Below are 18,485 nucleotides of genomic sequence, written 5' to 3' on the forward strand. Positions count from 1 at the left end.
GTCCGGGTCAGCAGAAGAACATCGAACATCATCACACTGAGCACTTGAGATCCTCAGGACCATGTGCTTAACCTGCTCCTGTTCACGTTACTGATCCATGACTGCAATGCCAGATACAGCTTCAACGAAATTATCAGGTTTGCAGATGACACAACAGTCATTGGCCTCTTCAGCAACCACAAAGAGTCGCACTATATATTTTGTGATATGGTGCGAAAATAACAATCCAAGTTTCAACGTGGGCACGATGAAGGAGATGATCATGGACTTCAGGAGGACCAGGAATGACCACCATTAATCACTCGATGGTGGAGGAAGTAGAGAGCACCAAGTTCCTCAGCAAATTCACTTCCTGAGAAGACTGAAGTGTGCAAGGCTACTGGCCACCATCATATCAACTTTCTACAATAGCTCTATCAAGTGTCTTGACCGGCTGCATCACAGTGCAGTATGGTTGTTGTAGAGAATTTGATCAGAAGTCAATCTACAGGACCATAAGAGTGGCAAAAACGATCACCAGGGTCTCCCTCCCCGATTGATAGGATCTACTGGGATCGTTATCTGAAGAGGGCATGCAAAATCAGAGGACCCAAATCACACCACACATAGCATTTTTCAGCTACTCTCAATTCCCATCGGGAAGTATCAGAACCAGAACCACCAAGCTAAGAAAAAGCTTCTTCCCATGGGCAGTGACACTGATCAACTAAATGAACTAATCCTCTGAGACTCTATTATTTAATAAACAATATTTATTTATTTTCATATGTATATTTGTTCTGCATATGTTTTGCTTGTCTGTATACGTGCTATAGCTTGTTGCACTGTTTTGTTGGGTTGTACCTGTGCAATTGGATGATGAACTTGAACTTAAAATAGTCAAGAGGCTAGAATCTGAGGAAACACAAGACTGTGGGAGAAAAAGGGATAAAGGGAGTAACAAATTCAGAAATAAATTATAGATACAGGATAAATAGCACAAGGAAATCGAGTCTAACAAGCAAAACACAATGAGGTATATTCAATCAGAAAAATGCCATTTAAACTCCCAGCATACTTTTTTGAAATTCTTGTGTAAAACTGTTGCTTTTCTCCAACTTGGATAACCATGGCCACACATACCACCAAAATGGCACAGATAGAAAAGTTTCTGTAAACAACGAACTTCATAAAGAATGGATGCTGTTTTCTTCATTCAGGCAGTTTTTAAAGGAAAAACAGTAGACTGAATTTAGATTGTATTTGCATTGGAAAAATGTACAATTTTTAACTTGGGGATTGGAAAATAATATAACCTCTATGAACTAAATGTTCAAATAAAGTAATTTTAGATATTCATGCCACTGCTGAGATCTCTCATTCATTAGATGGCCTCGCACTACACTTTAAATATGACCTCATTCATTACTTTGATTCTCATAAAAATCAGATTTCTCTTAACTTTATAGTTTTAGAATTAGCTGGTGCGTTTCAACACTGTAAACAGATCTTAATACGTAAATCTAATCAGACAAACTGATATCTCCTGCAATTGCTCCAAGATCTTTAGCTATTCAACAATGGACAAATTTCTCAGCTGGTAAGCCATTTAATTTAGTTGTGCACTGATTAATCAAAACAAACTGAATAATGTAAACTGGCCATAGGAAATATTTAAGCAGTAAAACCGGATAATAGGAAATAAGTGTAGGTAAAATGTTCTTTCAACATCAACACTGTGCCCTTTAATAGTTACCATCACAAGCCACTGATAAGCTGGAAACAGCTTCCAGAGGCAATTTCCTTGTGTCATGTCAGTTCATTTTAGATCATTAGTTTATAAATACAAAATTTCATTTAACATTCAGAAAGACAGGCAAGTTATTTAAATCAACTTAATTTTATGCAACATACTGAGTGTATAGTTCAACTGTGGTAACCGCAGCTGTGACTCTTTTAACGATCCCAATAAATCCTCTTTAAATCACAGACAGGAAGAGAATTATGCAAATGATATATTAAGCAATCTTTGACTGAATGCAGTGTTCTGTGAATACTGGATTTTCAAAAAAATTGGAATAGTCATGTATGAAAATTAGAAAATTAACAATTAAGATTAAAGACTAAAATGGTATATCAGGACCAAAACTAAGAAGAAAATTTACATTTATTAGGAATGACTGCATTACCCACCTCATACAGAAAAAAGGTATGCCATTTACAAATTTCACAAGTTACATGATGATTATAAAAGTATAGATGTAGGTTAATATAAAAATGTTGTACATTTATTCACAAGTTTGTGTTTGTGTATTAATTATATCTCAATTTTTAGCTAGCGAGGTTTAAGTTGACATGAGCAATTGCAATTCAAGATTGATCATCTCATATACAAAATGTTTCTATTCTTGCATACAAATGATGTTTTTTAAGATCACTCACTTATGGAAAATTCAAGTAAGATGGTCATACTCAAGTATAATTTCTTCAGGATTACAGAGCTAGGAACTCAGACTTACCATGTACATTCTGCCTCACTCTCCATAGTTCATGCATTTCAGCTCAGCTAACTATCCTAAAGTTTAGATAGGTAGTTTTTTTTTAAAAAAAGGAGAAACACTAAAAGATGTCCTCCACGTGCACACGTTTTCCAGAACATCATTTGTTTTTTTGTGATTTATCTAGCTTAAACTGAAAAATCAATGTTTTTAAGAATGCACAAGAAAAATAGAAATTGCTACAGGAGAGTGCCATAACAAGTACTCCTTTAATAACTATTGAAGACTTTAAAAAAAAAAGGTTTAAATCATTTTCTAAATTTAAACACTGATTAAATGTTGGAACTGGATAGAATATCTTCAACTAAGCGTTTGTAAACCCAGGCATCACCTTTTAGCCGCTGTCTTCTAATACCAATCACTTCAGGCTTGCTGAGCTGACATATCTCCAGTTCAAACTGCATGGTGACCTTTCCAAAGTCTGACCTAGTCCGGCATTTTAAAGTATAGCTGATGGAGAACAAGGAAATGATTACACAATATAAAAATGGAATCATAAAACAGGATACTTAAAATTTTGTTATTGCAAAATTAATTCAGTAAAACTGGCTTAATACAGAAAAGGACAAAAGTGTGACAGCAACAGACTAAATTATGCACTTTACATATCATCTGTCTAGTGAATATGGAAGATTTTTATGGTAAACCCACATGAAGTTTAGTCAAAGCAGATAGAAGTGAGCATCCTATCAAGATTCACACTGTACTTTAATTGGCACACTGGCTTGATTCAGGAGGTACTAATTTGTGATACTATTGCTTTGTAATCACTTCCAATTACCAGCTTTGTAGCTTTTAAAAGTAATGACAGAATTCTCCATATCTGTCATGCTAAGAATGATCAAGCCTATTAATTGATTAAAATTATATTTTACAATAAAATAATACAAGATATTCCCAAAAAATACAAATACTACTTTTGTCAATGTTAAAAAAACATAAAACATGGTGAAACAGAGTAGAAAAAAATTATTTGAATATTATCAATGATTCTACTGCAAATTACACCCAAAATTGGTTCTATTTTGAAAAAAATATTTTCATCATGTGTCTCTCCTCCGGGAGGTTCTTCGCAAACAGATTTGTGATCCACCAAATTCAAACACCGATAGGAAGCATGGTTAGCAGAGCAGTTAGCGCGACGCTATTACAGCGCCAGCAACCCAGGTTCGGATCTGGTGCTGTCTGTATGGTGTTTGTATGTTCTTGCTGTGTGTTCATGAGTTTTCTCTGGGTGCTCCAGTTTCCTCCCACCCTCCAAAATGAATGGGGATGTAGATTAATTTAGGTGTAATTGGGTGGCATGTGTTTAAATGGCTAGAATAATTTTCTTTCTTGTAAATAAACATTTAAAAATAAATATGGATAGTACTACCACATATGGTTCAGGCAAATATCATAATTGCATTTGATAGGAAGGTAAAACAAAAAGTACAAGAGAAATTCATTCACATTTCATTCTCAGTGCTCTTGAAAGCACAGTGAAGGATGAAAGAGAACAAATCCATTGTTTGCAAACCCATTTATCTAAATGGAATATTAAATGATCAATAGGACTTAGTTGGTGGTTAATATTTGGAAAATTAAAAAGCCACACCATGTTCACAGATAGACATTACTGCAAAATTCACAAGCTAAAGTATCAACAATGCCTAAATATTGGAACCGTGTACATGGAATAATTAGTACAATAGCACCCTCTAGAGGAATCAAAATATTATTTTTTTGAACACTGGGAATGGAAAGGAAGCATTCAAAATGCAAGACAGGCCAATAAAAACATCAACCATGTGCTCTTCTAGCACAAAAGGTTTCAGGGAGCATGGAATGGTAAAATTTGGATTGTAGCGTTTGCACTACACGAGCGTGGAGAATAACAACATGCATACCAAAGTCTTGGAAAACAAGACTGGTTTATTGCTTTCACCGTCGTGCTTATATGGGCCCCAGGAGCTGACATCAGGGTCCCATGTCACCAGAGCTTCCCCATCTTTCTGTTGTATGGAGGTCACCTGGATCGACGGACCATGTAACCCCTAGGTCTGCGCGGTCGTCACACGCACTGGCCATTTTGCAGGCCAGTCCTTGTCTCCATGCGTGGGCCACCTCACGACCCCCAACCCCCCCCCACCCCAGAATAAGCGACCAGGCCATTGTTCATAGCCTTTAGCAGTCTGCCCCTGTGATATAGTCCAGATATACTGGTTTCAGGTAGTCAACGGTAAAAGTCTCCTCCTTATCGCCAATGTCGAGGATGAAGGTGGAACCGACATCACTGACGACCCTGGAGGGCTGTTGTAGGGGCAGCCAGTGTGTGCCTCATTGCACAAATATGTACTGACAAGTCTTTAAATCTCTGGGGATGTTATGTTTGGGTTGGCTGCATGGAGGGGATTGCCACAGGACCAGGGACCCCAGTTTTCACAGCAAGTTCTCAACTGTTGCCGGGGTCTTCTGGGCATTTTATGGGGCCAGGAACTCCCTGAGAATGATGAAAGGCACACCGTAGACCATCTCCACTGCTGAGGCATTGAAGTCCTCCTTTGGCGCAGTAGGAATCCTCAACAAGACTCAAGGCAGTTCGTCCACCCATTTGGGACCCTTGAGCCGGGCCATCAAGGCTGCCTTGACCTCGGTGCCTGTGAAAGCGCTCCACCAACCCATTTGCCTGAGGGTGCAATGCCATGTTGTGGTGGAGCTGTGTTCCCAAAACTGTTAGCCAGCGCTGCCCAGCGGTGAATTGTGCCTCACTCTCTGAGATTAGGTGCTCTGGGACCCCAAATCTGGACATCCATGTGTTGATGAGTACCCTGGTGCAGGTTTCTGTGGTGGTATCAGCCAGCGGGACTGCCTCCAGCCACCTCATGGAGCAGTCAACCATGGTATCTCACCCCTCGGGAAACCGATCACAGTCCCACTATGTCGATGTGCATATAGCTGAACTTGGGCCATGCTGGTTCAAAAGTCTGTGTGGATGCTCTCGTGTAAACCTGCACTTTGGAGGACTGACAGTTCATGCAGGTCTTGGCTCACTGGCTGTCCTGTTTATGGAAGCCACCCCAGACAAACCTGCTAGCCACCATTTTGAATGTCGCGTGGATTGTGGGGTGCGCCTGGCGCCTCCATGCAGCTGGAATGATGGGGCGGGGGCTGCCGGTAGAGACATTGCACAGCAGTGTTAGGTCACCTAGGCCGATGAGGACGTCCTCCACCCTGAGATAGGATATGGCTGATCTATACGCAGGGATCTCAGGGTCTTGCTGCCAGGCTTTGGCGAGGGTCACACAGTTGACCCCCAGGACAGGGTGTGTACCAACTCTATTACAGGACATAACTGAGCATTGGTTACCACATTGCTTTACCCTATGATGTGCTTTACGTCAGTGGTAAATTTGGACACGTAGAACAAGTTGTCAGGCCGACCATGGATCCTATATCTTATGGAAGGCGAAAGTCAGCGGCTTGTGATTAGTGAAGACCTTGAATTGCCAGCCTTCCAAAACGTAACAGAAATGTCTTACCACCAGGTACAGCGTCAATAGCTCTTGGTCGAAAGCGCTGTATTTGAGCTCTGGAGGGAAGAGGTGCCTGCTGAAAAAGGCCAGGAGTTGCCACTGGTTTTCAATGAGTTGTTCCAGCACACCCCCTACTGCTGTGCTGGAGGCGTCGACTGTCAGGGTGGTAGGTGGCTCCGGTCTAGGGTGGACCAGTAGGGTGGCATTGGCCAACGCGTATTTAGCATTCTGGAATGCCCTGGAAGACTCTCATGTTCCCAAGTAATGTCTTTAGATTTGCCTGCCATCAGCGCAGAGGGGGCACATAATGCATGCCACTGCTAGTATGAACCTGTGGTAAAAGTTTATCATACCAGAAAATTTCTGGAGCCCTTGTTCTGTGAGTGACTTAGTGAAGTGCTGGACTGCATCGACTTTCTCGGGGAGGGGTGTAGCCCCACATCGACTTATCCTATGCTCCAGAAAATCAATGGTGACCAGACCAAATTGGCACTTCGTGGGGTTGATCGTCAGCCTGTACTCACTCAACTAGGGTGCACAGTTGCCTCAGGTGGACGGCGTGGTCTTTGAGGCTGCAGTTGGGGATGAGGATATCGTCCAAATAGATGAACACAAATGGGAGGTTCCGGTCCACTGCGCCCATCAACTGCTGGAAAATTTGTGTCACGTTCTTTAGACTGAAGGACATGCGGAGAAATTCAAACAATCTAAAGGTGGTTATAATTGCAGTCTTGGGGGCATCCTGGGGGTGAACTTGGATTTGGTGGTACCCTGGATGAGTTCCACCTTGGAGAACACCCATGCAATGTGCAGGTTGGCAGCAGTCTTGGATGTGGGGCACAGGATATCTGTCGGGCATGGTGGGCTTGTTGAGGCAGTGGTAGCCGCCGGATGGTCTCCAACCCCCTGCTGATTTGGGCACCATGTGGAACGGGAGGCCCAGGGACTGTTGGAGCTTCTCCATTTTCTTAAATTCCTCCTTTGTGCAGCTGGCGTGGAGCAGGGGAACCCCTCGGTCAAAATGTGGCGTCTTACCCCCATGCTTTGGCTCAGATAGATACAGATAGAGAAAAACAATGTCTCATATTTTATAATTTTCAAAAAAAGAAAATACAAATGATGCTTCTGCCTGCATGGAAAATTATATGTACAAATGTAGGTAATCATTTTTTCAATGTATCGCAATTAATTTGCTATATTAAAAAAGCAACGAAAATACAAAAGAAAATGAAAAGGTCAAATAGCATCTGTGGTGTGAGAAACAGTTAGATTTCAGGTTGAGAACGCTTTTGTCCAACTGGGTAAATTTACAAAACAAGTAGGGTTCAAAAGTTGCACAAATGCAAGGGATGGGAAGAACAAAGTGGATGCTTGCGACAAGGTGGAGACCAAGAGAAAAAGGATGACAAACAGATGTCAACAGTAAGCAGCTTGTTAATGACAACCAATCTGTATGGAATATTAAAGAAGAGGCACAGAAGCAGGAGAAACAAAAAATGTGCTAGAAATCTGAACCACGGAGAGGGCTGGAGAAGTCTAAGTGGTCAGAGACATGAAAATTGGCCAGGAATTGAAAAGCTAAAAACTGGCAAATACAGAAAATAGAAACAAATCAGCTGGGGTAGCATTTGCAGAGGGGAATAGAGACAATGGACCATGTACTCTGACAATCTACTGATATTATATATTATATTTTCCAAACAATAGCAGGTTAGCATTTGTTCAGTCCATTCATTAGCCATTGACGGCATTAATGTCTTTTACTGCGAACAATTACTTCAGTCCCCACAGGGGACAAAGATATATAATCAACTTTTCGGGCCTGAGTCCTTCATCAAGGTTACCTTGATGTCAGTTATATATCTTTGCCTCCTATGGACGTTGTGAGACCTTCTTAATTTCTCCAGCACTTTTGTGAATTTACTAAAATCACAGCATCTGCAGACTTTCTTGATTCACTCAATTACTTTAGCTGTATGTTCAATTTTCTTGGTGAAACGTGCTTTGAGTTTTTATCTATAGTATTGATAGAATGAACTTCAATTTCAGAGTGTATTATGAGGATAAAACAAAATCAAAAATCCTAAAAGATGTGCATTTTCAGTTTCAACCTTTCTAAGCTTGTCCTACCAAAAATTAAACTAACTCCTCAAGATTTGGTATTAGTTCTTCAAGGATATAACAAAGTGTAGATGGACATGGTATACTTAGATTTCCAAAAGATATTAGATAAGGTAACACATGGAAAATTTATGCAAAAACATCAGGATGCATGCAGCATGGGTAGAGGATTGGGCATTTCTCTGGTTGAAAATCAGTGGTGAGCAGAGTGCTGCAGGGACTGGTGCTTGGGTTGTTCACAATATATATCAATAATTTTGAGAAGTGGACCAAAGAGTAGTGTATGTAGGTTTAATGATGACATAAAATTGAGTGGAAAAGCAAACTGTGTCGAAGACACAGATTTTGTAGAGAGATATTTGGAGGGAGCATTTGGAGAAGTACAGTCTACTCAAGGATAGTTAGCAAAGCTTTGTGAAGGGAAAGTTGTGTCTCATGATTCTAATTTGAGTTTTTTGAGGAGGTAACAAAATAAATTGATGAGGCTAGAGCGGTAGATGTGGTCTACATGGATTTTTATCAAGGGCCCCACGAGAGACTCATCCACAAAGTCAGAGGCACGGGATCATTGGAATCTTGGCTGTGTGGAGAAAAAATTGGCTTGTAGGAAAAAAGCAGAGAGTAGCAGTGGAAGGGAAGTTTGTGATTTTTATAAATAACTTGGATGAAGAGGCAGAAGAATGAGCCAGAAAGTTTGTGGATGACAAAGAGGTTGGAGTAGTGGATGGAGCTGAAAGTTGTAGAAGGTTACAAGAGGATATAGACAGGATGCAGAGCCGGACGGAGAAGACCCAGATAGAGTACTGTCTGGATAAATGTGAGGTGATGCATTTTGAAAAGTCAAACCTGAAGGCAGAGTACAGGGTTAGTGGGCAGATACTTAACAGTGTGGAAGAACAGAGGGACCTTGGGTTCCAAATCCAAAGTCAAGGTCGCTGCACAGGTTGATAGCATAGTTAAAAAATCCTATTGAATGCTGGGCTTCTTTAATAGGGGGATTGAATTCAAGAGTTGAGAGGTGATGTTGCAACTCTACAAATCTCTGGTAAGATCACACTTGTAGTATTATGTTCAGTTCTGGTCACCTCATTATAGGGCAGGATCAGCAAACACTAGAGGACATATGTACAATGTTATGGGAGGGAGGTTTAGGGGAGACATCAGGGGCAAGCTTTTTTATTTAAATGCATTGAGAGTTGTGGGTGCCTGGAATACCTTGCCATGGTGGTGGAGGCGGAAACATTGGGGGCATTTAAGAGACTCAGACAGAAACATGGATGAAAGAAAAATAGAGGGTTACAAGGTAGGGAGGGTTTAGTACATTTTTTTAAGGAAGGAATATATGGATCAGCACAACATCGAGGGTAAAAAAAAAAGTAAACAGACCTCAGCAATCCTTTAGCTCCTGGAGACTGTTTGGTGGCCTATAATATACCCCTGTCAAGATGACTACTCCTTTTTGGGTCCTGATTTCTACCTACACTGCCTCACATGATAGTTCTCTGGCAATACACCTTCTAAAGACTATGGTGATATCTTCTTTGAGTAATATTGCCCGCCTTATCTCTCTCTGACCCTATCACACCTGTAATTACAGTAACCTGGAACACTGTGCTACCGGTTATAGGCCTTCAAGAACATCTCCATTATGGCTACAATGTCCCATTGTCTATTAATGCCATAAACTTGCCTATTTTTCCTGTAAGGCTTCTTGCATTAAAATAAACACAAAAAAGTTTATATTTTACCTTGACACTTGTCCTCCACCATCCTGTTCTGCATCAACACATTTCCTTTCCCTTTCTCACTATCGCTAACCTTTTTAGTAACCCTTTCCACCTTGGATCCCACCCCCTGCCAAACTGATTTAAAGCCATCTGGGCAAATCTAGAAAGTCATCCTGCCAGAATAGAATTCACAGAGCTAGGATTAAGACATATTACATTAAAAACTAAAATATTAAAATTACTAATATTGATAAACTGGGCTCTGTGTATAATTAAAGTTATTTTGTGAAGCCTATTTTTGAACAATTATTTCAATGACTAACAATCTACACAAAATTTTTACTTTTGTCACGGTGCACATCTTAGTGGCGAACTGGCCCTGCTTGTATCACTGCACCAGCGGGGCAGCTGCGAGAAGGTCAGGGGACCTCCGGGCGTCTTGGTTCAGGCCAGGGCACGTGCCTCAGGCGAGCGTGGTGACATCACCGCTGACGCAGGGGAGGAGCTCATGCCGCCCTTAAAGGGTGCACGCAAAGTTTGAATAAACAGTTCGATTGAAACCCCCATGTGAATGTGTTTCATTCCTTGTAGCAGCTGCATCACTGAGGTTAAAATAAGTTTGTTTTTATTGTAGCAATGGCTTATATGTGTTTTAACATATATTTGCATATTGCACAAGTTTTATTTTAAACAATTGTTAATGATGTTGTACAAATTCATTGATTACAGTAGAAAATATTGAAACAGTAAATCCTGTGAGAAGCAAAGAACTATTAGAAGGTTTATTTTTCAACAGCTACATACTCCAAAAATTCCTATCATTTCTACATTACTATAATAGTGTCAGCCTTTTGTTTTCTATTGCAAATTCCAAATTAGTTTCAAAAACTTACCCTTTTTGCACAAAGTCCACACGCTTGATGGGTAAAATCTGAATTATTTCATTCAAAACATCATCTGCATTCACTATGGTTGTTGTTGTCACGTTATATTGTGCCTATAAAATTAAACATACTATTACTGTGGTTGTGGTGATTTCAGTTTCAACGTGTGATGAGATGAGAGAATTTTTTTCCACTTTTATCCAAAAATATCAAACACGAGTCCAATTCCAAAGTTTTTCATAATTTATTTTTAAAATTATTACAAAATAGAATTTTAATCTTTAAGTAACCATTGGCAAATAATGGATAGTATTCTCAGTTTCCCAAAACAGTCTTCCATTTTTTCTGGAGATGTAGACTGCATCACATCAGTCAGGTCTTGATTTACAAGTCTCCAGCGAAGGGGGAGAAACATATCAAAGATAGCCTCAATCCTGGTGGCCACCTTTGTGCATCGCAGTATCAAGCTGTGTGTAGAGAGAGTACGCCAACACCATGTCACTATGTGCTGAGGTTATACCTGGCGCTGGTGTTAGAAAGGATGGGTGTGGCTTCATTGCCACACAATGTACAGCAAAGTAAAGGTCTTTCAGCCCAGGATGTTGTGCCAACTTATCCAAATCTACTCAACAAACTAAACTTCCCCTATGTCACACCCATAACCCTCCATTTTTCTTTCATCCATGTGAGTCCTGAAAGTCTTTTAAATGTCCCTATTGTATCAGCCATCACCAACACCCTGGTAATGCATTCCCAGGATCCCCGACATCTCTCCTAAACTTTCTTCTCTTCACCTCGCACAGATGCCCTCTGGTGTTTGCTAGCCTCACCCCGGGAAAAAGGAGATGCTGTCCACCCTATATATGCCTCTAAGTCACCGCTCATCTTTCTTACTCCAAAGAGAAAAGCTTGCCTCATAAGTCACTTTTTCCAATCTAGGAAGCATCCTGGTAAATCTGCACCCTCTCCATAGCATCCATATCCTTCCTATATTCAGTTGGACCTTGCCATTTATTCTTCAAAGAAATTGACTGCACAGAAATACTTTTGCCCACTCATATATCAGGTGGTCTGCATGGAATGTCCTGGATGCCCTGTGGGAGTAGGAAATGGTGCAACTCATAGGATGAGAATGAGAGATCCTTCATGTAGTTAGAGCCTCCATTTCACCATTGTGATGTGGATGGGATGATCATCCACCTTCTCATGGACTGTGCATTTTGCAAAACCTGTTGCTAGAAATTCATCAACTTGGTCAAAGAAACATTTTGTCTCCAGCCCACAAATAAATAGGCATATTCCAAGGCACAGGGACACACGTTAAGCGACGCAACGAGGCTCAATGCAGCCAATGCAAAGGGTTTGTGGGGAAGGAACACTGTCTGATGTCCTGCCACTATTGAACATTGACAAACTGGGCTCTGTGTAACATCATCTTAAACTCTTTAGAGATGTATTGAGGGGAAACAGTGGCAATGTTGAGTTGTATCATCAAGATCCCCTCTTCTAATCAACTTACAGAAAGACATGCCCCCATTGTATTTTCTGAATATATTATGAATAAAATACATTTTTGGAAAAAGAATCTCACCTGTGTATTTCATTCTCTGCATTGCAATGTACAAGGGCAGAAATCCTCATATCCTTGAGGACCACTTTACATCAAGTTCTCTTGATGTGACCAGCGTTACTCATTCCAGGAGCAACTTTCCCTATAATTAGTGATCACATTTTTGTAGACTAGACGTAGAATTTGAACTTTTCCCCTTGCTTCCTATCAGGACTTGGAATATTGTCACTCGCTACACCTCTCTCCAGCTGATGAGCAGACCAAAGCCTCTGGTCATTTTGCATACCACTTCCATCAAATGGGCTCCCAACCACCAATCGAGACCTAATGTTCATCTTTATCCAAAAATTGTGCAAAGGTGATTAGCAAATCAGAAGCATTGGGTTTGGGGCATAACTGAATTTTACAATACTTGGCCATGACCGAAATGAGGAAACACAAAGAGGAAAGAATTGGAAAAACTGACCTGGTATAAGTGCTGCAGATTTAACATTAGAATAGCTAAATAAATGCTAGAGAGCAATGCACATGATTTAGAGGTTTCTACGAACACAAAAAAGGCACAGAACAGTTCTTGCATCTTCAATTGATAATTTGAATTTTTATAAAGTACACATACAAATGTTGAAAGCCAGGTTTTTTTTAAAAATATTTAATTTAAATTTGTTTCTATCCATGTAATTAATAAATCATTATACAATAAACTAAGTGTTCAAATTGAAGAAATATTCATTTGTTACATGATGGTTATAACTCCTCCCCTTCGCTCCCTCACCCTTAAAGAATAATATACATGTACTGTATATAAAGAATCATATATCGTATAAAAAGAGAAACAAATAATATAGTATCGTAGATTTCCCAGAGCATTACCCTCCAACACACTGGAATGCAATAGGTTTTATACGATAATTTTCCTGTTAAGGAAGAAGGTTAACAGAGGTCTTAAGAGACTGGAAGGACATTTCTTCATATTTATACCCAAAATTTTTATGTATGGGCTCCAAATTTGCAAAACTATAATTTGAGAAATAAATATCCTGTATGTAATTTTCTCAAAAGAAATACAGCTTTGAATTTCTGTATTCTATTATCCCATATCTAAATACAAGTCCAATTTCCGAGTCACTGCAATATATTTCCTTGTTATTTTTAAACAAATTTTGTTTGATATATTGACAATTTTCTTGTTCCCTCTGTATTTCCCAATAAAAATAAATTTGGGTTTAATGGAAATACAATACCTCTAAGTCATTCTAAAAGGTTTCATAGATCCACTCAAAAAGGTTTTTACCTTAAAACATGACCAAGTTGAATGCAAAAAGTGTCTATCTCTTCACCACACTTAAAACATTGATCTGATTTCATTCTATTCATCTTTTTTGGTGTCAACTATAGGTGATGTAAACAATTATACTGAACTAATTTATATCTTACATTGATAGTGTTTGTCATACTACGTGACATAGATCTAATAATCTTGCACATCAATTGTAATATTCAGATCCAACTCCCATTTCTGTCTAGATTTATGCACTCCCTGTTTAATAGTTCATTTTTTCAATAAAATATATATTACAAAAGAAAATTTTGTTATTTTCTCTCCTAAGAAGAATTTCTACCTAACTACAAAGAGGTGACTACATTTCTAAACCTTACTTTTCCCTTTAACATACTCTCAATTGGAAATAACTAAACAAAGAGTTGCTAGGTATTCCATATTTATTCCTCAATTGTTCAAATTACATCAATTGACCTTGTTCATAGCAATCTTCAATATTTTTAATACCTTGACTAAACCAAATAGTTAAAAATCGGTTATGCTTTGAAAAAGTACGTTGATTTTGAATCAAGGGGATCTCAGGCAATATATTTTAAAGTGACTCTTTAAACCCAATTAATAATTTTGAATTCAATTTATATATAAATTCCTCTGCTAATCTCTTTCCTATTTTATCTAACTCTATTTTGACCCATGCCAGTTTTTCTACTCCTTCAGAGAGGTAAGGAATCTCATTTGAGCCACTGGTACTAATTCTAATAATTAGGAAGTTGTAAGCCTTCCAATTCATATTTCCATGTTAATCCTTCTATAGAAACTCTTGACAGTTTACCTTTCCAGAGAAATTTTCTTACATATTTATTTCTTGAAAAAGCTTTTGTGGCAGTAATATAGATAAAGTTTGGAAAAGATACTGAATTCTTGGAAATATATTATATAATTAGCCCATCCTATTAAAGTTATAGGTAAGGTCATCCAATTTTAAAATTTTCTTCAACTTTTTCAAGTAATGATAAGTAATTCAATTTATATAGATTTTAAATTGTTGTCTATACAAATCCCTAAATATTTAATCCCATCTTTTGGCCATTTAAATTGAGTATTTCTTTGACAATGACTATAGTCTCCTTCTGTAAGAGCATAATTTCACTTTTATCCCAATTTATTTTTGACCCAGAGATCTTACCGTATTCCTCCAAATTAAAGTGTAATTTTTCTGTCAAATATATTAAAACATCATCTGCAAATAAACTAATTTTGTGCTCTTTTAACCAACCTCAAATCCATTAATTTTGAAATTGCTCCTAATTACTTTTATTAGTGGCTCTATAGCTAATATAAACAAGGCTGGAGATAAAGGACATCCTGTCTGCTTGATCTTGACAGTTGAAATGAAGTAGATATTTGTGCATTAGTTACTACTTTAGATTTGGGATTATTAAATAAGGCCTTAATCCAAATTTGTCCAGAACCTTAAATAAAATATTCAATTCCAATCGATCAAAAGCTTTTTCTGCATCTAAGGCCACAGAAACACTTACATTTTTTTGTGCCAAATGTAAATTTGGCTAAATAGTCTAGTCACATTATCTGCTGATTATCTCTTTTTAACAAAGCCTGTCTGGACATATTTATTAATTTTGGTAAAAATTTAGTCATCCTATTTGCCAGTATTTTAGCAAGAATCTTGTTATCTGCATTCAATAATGAAATAGGTCTACATGATGAAGGTTTCAAAGGGTTATGGTCTTTTTTTGGTATCACAGAAATTATTGCTGTTGAAAATTATTCTGGGAGATATGGGTACTGGATGCTTGATCAAGCATTTCCATACAAAGAGGGATAAATAAAATTCTTTATAGAATTCAGATGGGAAACGATCTTCTCCCAGTGCTTTATTACTTTGTAATGAACAAATTGCTTCCTTCATTTCTAATTATGTAATATTAACATTTAGTTCTGCTTGTTCTACCATGCTCAGCCTAGACAAGTGTATTTGAGATAAATATCCATCTATTTTGTTCTCATCTTTTAAAGACTGAGCTACATAATAATAGAATAAAATTTCTTAAATAATACATTTATTTCTTGAGGTTTATAACATTTAAATCATTTTTGATTACATTAATCGTTCTTGATACGTGCTCCACTTTCAATTGCCATGATAGTACTTTATGTGATCTTTCACCCAAGTCATAATACCTGTTTAGTTCTAGTAATCATCTTTTCCATTCTATATGCTTGTAATGTATCATATTGAAGTTTTTTTTATTGATTAGTTGCCTACATTTATCCTCTGAGCTTCTCTTTTGGGGGTATTTTTCTAAAACCATTATTCTTGTTCTAGTTAATCTACCTCTTTCATATATTCTTTTAATTTTAGAGATAAAGCTTATAATTTGGCATCTTAAATATGCCTTCAAAGCATCCCATATTACAAATTTATCATTTACAGAGTTCATGTTTATATCACAAAATGACTGTATATGTGTTCTAAATAAAATCCCAGAAATCTGTTTTTTTAAAAAAAAATATTAATTCAACCTCCATCTATAAACTGATTTCTCTTTATCTGGCATTACAATCACCATTAATAAAGGCAAATGATCAGACAAAATTTGAGCTTTATATTCTGAGTCTAATATCCCACCCCGCAATTGTGCTGAAATCAAAAAGTCATGTCTACTTGAATAAAAAGAATGATCTTTCTCTCGGATGCATTCTTCTCTAGACATCTATTAAGTTCAAGTCTCTCATTAATACCAGTGTGGCTTTTGCTGCTTTAGTTCTTGATGTTCCTCTTGTAGTTCTATCTAAGATTACATCTAAACAAAAATTAAAGTCTCCTCTTATCAAAATGTTCTCATGTGCCTCCGCTAAATTCAAAAAAGTTTCCTGTGTAAATTTTTCACCATCTACATTTTATGCATAAAGATTCAGAAGAGTCCACAATTCTGAATATATTGGCAACGTGTCATCATACATCTTCCTGCAGGGTCTGTTACTACATTTTTTATTTTAATTGGAAGGTTTTTTTTCTCTCATCAAAATTGCCAATCCTCTTGCCTTAGAATTAAAGGATAAAGCTGCCGCATGCCCAACCCAGTCTCTTTTTAACTTCATGTGTTCTTTCTCAGTTAAGTGAGTTTCTTGCAGAAAAGTCAAATCTGCTCCCATTTTCAAAATATATGCCAATCCTCTCTTTCTTTTCACCATCCCATTAAATTTATAAATTTCACTATGTTACTCATCCTAATAGTCCACTTCTTCCTCAGAACCTGCCTGCGGTCCCTCCCCCCTCAACATTCTTATTAAGTATCCAATGTATTGGCACGCACCTCCCCTGCTAATCTAGATGAAGAAAAACAGATTTACTTCTAGAACATAAATATTGGAACATTTATAACTTGTATATAAACAAGAAAGAACCCCTCCCAGTAAGTGTTGGTTAAATAATACCCAACACTAACTCCCTCTATTTTATGGGTTGCAACCAAAGTCACAGTTGCCCACATAATACAGTAAGAGTTAGAAACCCATCTCCTCCCCAACCCCCTGGTATTTTAATTTTAAACATTTAATATATATGGAACAGAAAATTTTCAAAAAAAATCAAAAAGAAATCCAATCATTTTCAAAAACCAACAAGAGAAAAAAAAAAGTAGATGAGGCATGTGACTGCAGTTATAGCTTTGGGTGAGAGCTCCAGAGAAGACATGCACACTCGAGAGTACAAACAGTACTGATTTATTGGGTCATTCACTCTGCCTTTTTTTGGCTGGCTGAGCCTTGCTGCTATGTGATCAGTGGGTGTGGCCTACACCCTGCTGATTGCTGATTAGTGGCTTTACAATCTGATTGGTCGGTTTCCTCCATTCCCATAGTGGGCTATGGAAGAAGGCTGTGTGTGATCAGCTGGCTAGATGGTCGATTGCGAACATCTCCTCCCTGCCTCCGATGTCTAGCACACAGGCGATCCCATTGTGCTTGAGCACCCAGTAGGGTCCTTTGTAAGGCCATTGAAGCAGAGCTCAGTGAACCACTCATCTCACAAAGATGTGTCTGCAGTCCTTTAAGTCTTTAGGAATGAAGGTTTTGGGCTGGCTGTGTGCTTTGGGAAGTGTGGGGCCTGCGTGACTCGTGGTTCTCTTAGGCAAGTCAAGGATGCTGCTGGAGGTTTGCCTGTGTTTTTGGCCAAGAATTTGCTAGGGATGACCAGGGGTGTACCGTAGACCATCTCTGCTGCTGATACATCAAAATCCAGGAGGACCCATGGGAGTTCATTGGCCATGAGGTGCCTGTGGAATCTTTTCACCAACCCGTTGGCCTGAGGGTGGTACGCCATGGTGTGATAGAGTTTTGTTCCCATGGTGTTGTCTCAGGCTGCCCATATGCCTGAAGTGAACTGAGCCCCTCTGAGGTCAGATGCTCTAGAACCCCAAACTGTGCTACCCAGGTTTCAGTAGGGCTCTGGTGCATGCTTCCAATGAAGTTTCTGCCAGGGGAACTGCTTCCAGCAACCTAGTCAGGCAGTCCATCATCGTCAAGAGTATCGTGCTCCTCTTGATATTAGTAGGGGGCCCACAATGTCCTTCGTCAGGCTGGATCAAAAGACTGGGGTGGGGCAGGAGGTGCTTTGATGTGTATCTGCACTTTTGATGCCTGGCACTGTGTGTAGGTCCTGGCCAAGTGAATGACCTCTTTGCAGAGACTGTGCCATACATATCTGCTGGCCACCATCTTGACCATGGTTCTGATGGCTGGGTGTGCCAGGTTGTGGACCGTGTTGAAAGCATATTTTCTCCATGATGCCGGTACTATAGGTCCAGGTCTTCCGGTCTAGGTGTCA

General features: G+C 38.8%; 1 protein-coding gene across 4 annotated transcripts in view; it reads right to left on the bottom strand.

The window, feature by feature from the left end:
- Nucleotides 1–2,128: 2,128 nt before the first annotated feature.
- melk (maternal embryonic leucine zipper kinase) overlaps nucleotides 2,129–18,485 on the bottom strand; it is a 121,406-nt gene continuing 105,049 nt past the window's right edge. For all 4 annotated transcript variants that reach the window (XM_069925946.1, XM_069925936.1, XM_069925926.1 and 1 more), the window contains 2 exons: nucleotides 10,794–10,897; nucleotides 2,129–2,987 (listed from right to left, as the gene is read on the bottom strand). In XM_069925946.1, coding sequence (XP_069782047.1) covers nucleotides 2,810–2,987; nucleotides 10,794–10,897 — 282 coding nt within the window. In that variant the 3' untranslated portion in view covers nucleotides 2,129–2,809. The remainder of the gene's footprint in view (nucleotides 2,988–10,793; nucleotides 10,898–18,485) is intronic.

The sequence above is a fragment of the Narcine bancroftii genome, chromosome 1, assembly GCF_036971445.1.
Source record: "Narcine bancroftii isolate sNarBan1 chromosome 1, sNarBan1.hap1, whole genome shotgun sequence".
Classification (NCBI taxonomy): Eukaryota; Metazoa; Chordata; class Chondrichthyes; order Torpediniformes; family Narcinidae; genus Narcine; species Narcine bancroftii.